The sequence below is a fragment of the Eurypyga helias genome, unplaced genomic scaffold (assembly GCF_000690775.1).
Source record: "Eurypyga helias isolate BGI_N326 unplaced genomic scaffold, ASM69077v1 C15716095, whole genome shotgun sequence".
NCBI lineage: Eukaryota > Metazoa > Chordata > Aves > Eurypygiformes > Eurypygidae > Eurypyga > Eurypyga helias.
Window position 1 is genome coordinate 1 of NW_010284982.1, and position 1353 is coordinate 1353.

Here is a 1353-nt window from a genome sequence, read left to right on the forward strand (position 1 = left end):
AAAAAAAAAACCCAACACTATTCACTAGGTTTGCTCTAAGGAGACTCCTTGTTTTAGGTCAGAAATGCACAAACTAGTCTAATGGGCAAGAAGAACAACTCAAAAGAACACGCTACATCCACCTCGCCTTCCTGACCTACCACTGCTGGAAAGCCTGTGTGTCCTCAGTGGGTCAGCCACCTCCTAAGAGCCCACAGTACTTTCAGCTTAAGGCAGTCTACAGTGGTTTCACGAGTGGTTTTAAGCATTCCAGGAAAACTGGGGGGTTTGAATTCATAATCCCAACTTCCACAGTTAAACTACAACACCACCATGCAGAGGAATGCTTTGAAATGTTTACCTTTTCACTGAGAATACTCCAGTTCATACTTACCTCAGCTGACTCCGCGGGATCTTCGCGCTCTTGTTTTGCGTTCTTTATCTCTTTGGAAGGAGTCAGGATCTTCAAGCTTGCCGGCAAGACTATGTTATCTGTTCCCAGAGCTTTCGCAGCATTAGCTTTTGCAATTTCCAGCAGTTCCCTCTTGTCTGCAAGAGGAAAATAAAGTACCATTCTTTTATGTTTAAATCAACACGTACCTATTCACACCAGCCTAAAGCCACAGACTTTCTTCCACATCACCATTATCAACTACACAGATGACAATTTGACTGGTTTAAATTTAATGTAAATTGTACGTTGAGGCTCTCGCAATCAAAGTATCAAAAAAAGTACCTTTTTCACTCAAGTGGAGAGGTGACCTGCTCCGAGATCTTGTTCGTGACCTGCTCCTCCAGCTCCTGTAAGCCTCAGGATATACTGTTCGCCCGAATCCGTAGTATCTTCGGCCTCTTGAACGGGATCTGCTTCTCGAATAGGACCTTCTGTAGTACGATCTTCCACGAGACCACGACCTACTGCGCGATCTGTACCGCGGAGGAGAGCGGTGGTACCTCCTGTAGTGCCTGGCATGGTACCTGCCTCGGTACCTCATGTACCCGCGTGATCTCGACCGGCTTCTGGAATACGAACGAGAGTACCTTCTGTACCTTCGGGAACCATTTCTTCTAGCCCGTGACCTTGATCTGGACCGGCTCCAGCTCCTGGAGGAAGCTGAAGAGGAACTACTTGAACTGGACTGTGAGCTGCAAGAGGATCTGCTAGACGACCTTGCTGATGACCTATCACAACTCCTCTTGGATCTCAAAGACGACTCTCTCTTCTTCGGTGAGCTGAGGGTTAAGTCATCCATGAAGTCTGTCATATCATCAGTTTTCCGACCCACCGTTTTCTCCAGGCAGGTACTTTCAGAAGCTGGTTCCGTTTTGATTGTTGTTTTGTAATACCCAGTCTCTGTTCCTGTTGTGGCGGGG

At 47.0% G+C, this 1353-nt stretch overlaps 1 protein-coding gene across 1 annotated transcript; it reads right to left on the reverse strand.

Moving 5' to 3' along the window:
- Nucleotides 1-373: 373 nt before the first annotated feature.
- On the reverse strand, nucleotides 374-1337 carry LOC104504713 (arginine/serine-rich protein 1-like; the record flags this gene model as incomplete). Its single annotated transcript, XM_010160036.1, has 2 exons — nucleotides 716-1337; nucleotides 374-528 (listed from the first exon to the last, which is right to left on the reverse strand). Coding segments are annotated over exons 1-2 (684 nt in total), but the record flags the coding sequence as incomplete, so codon positions are not given.
- Nucleotides 1338-1353: the final 16 nt, after the last annotated feature.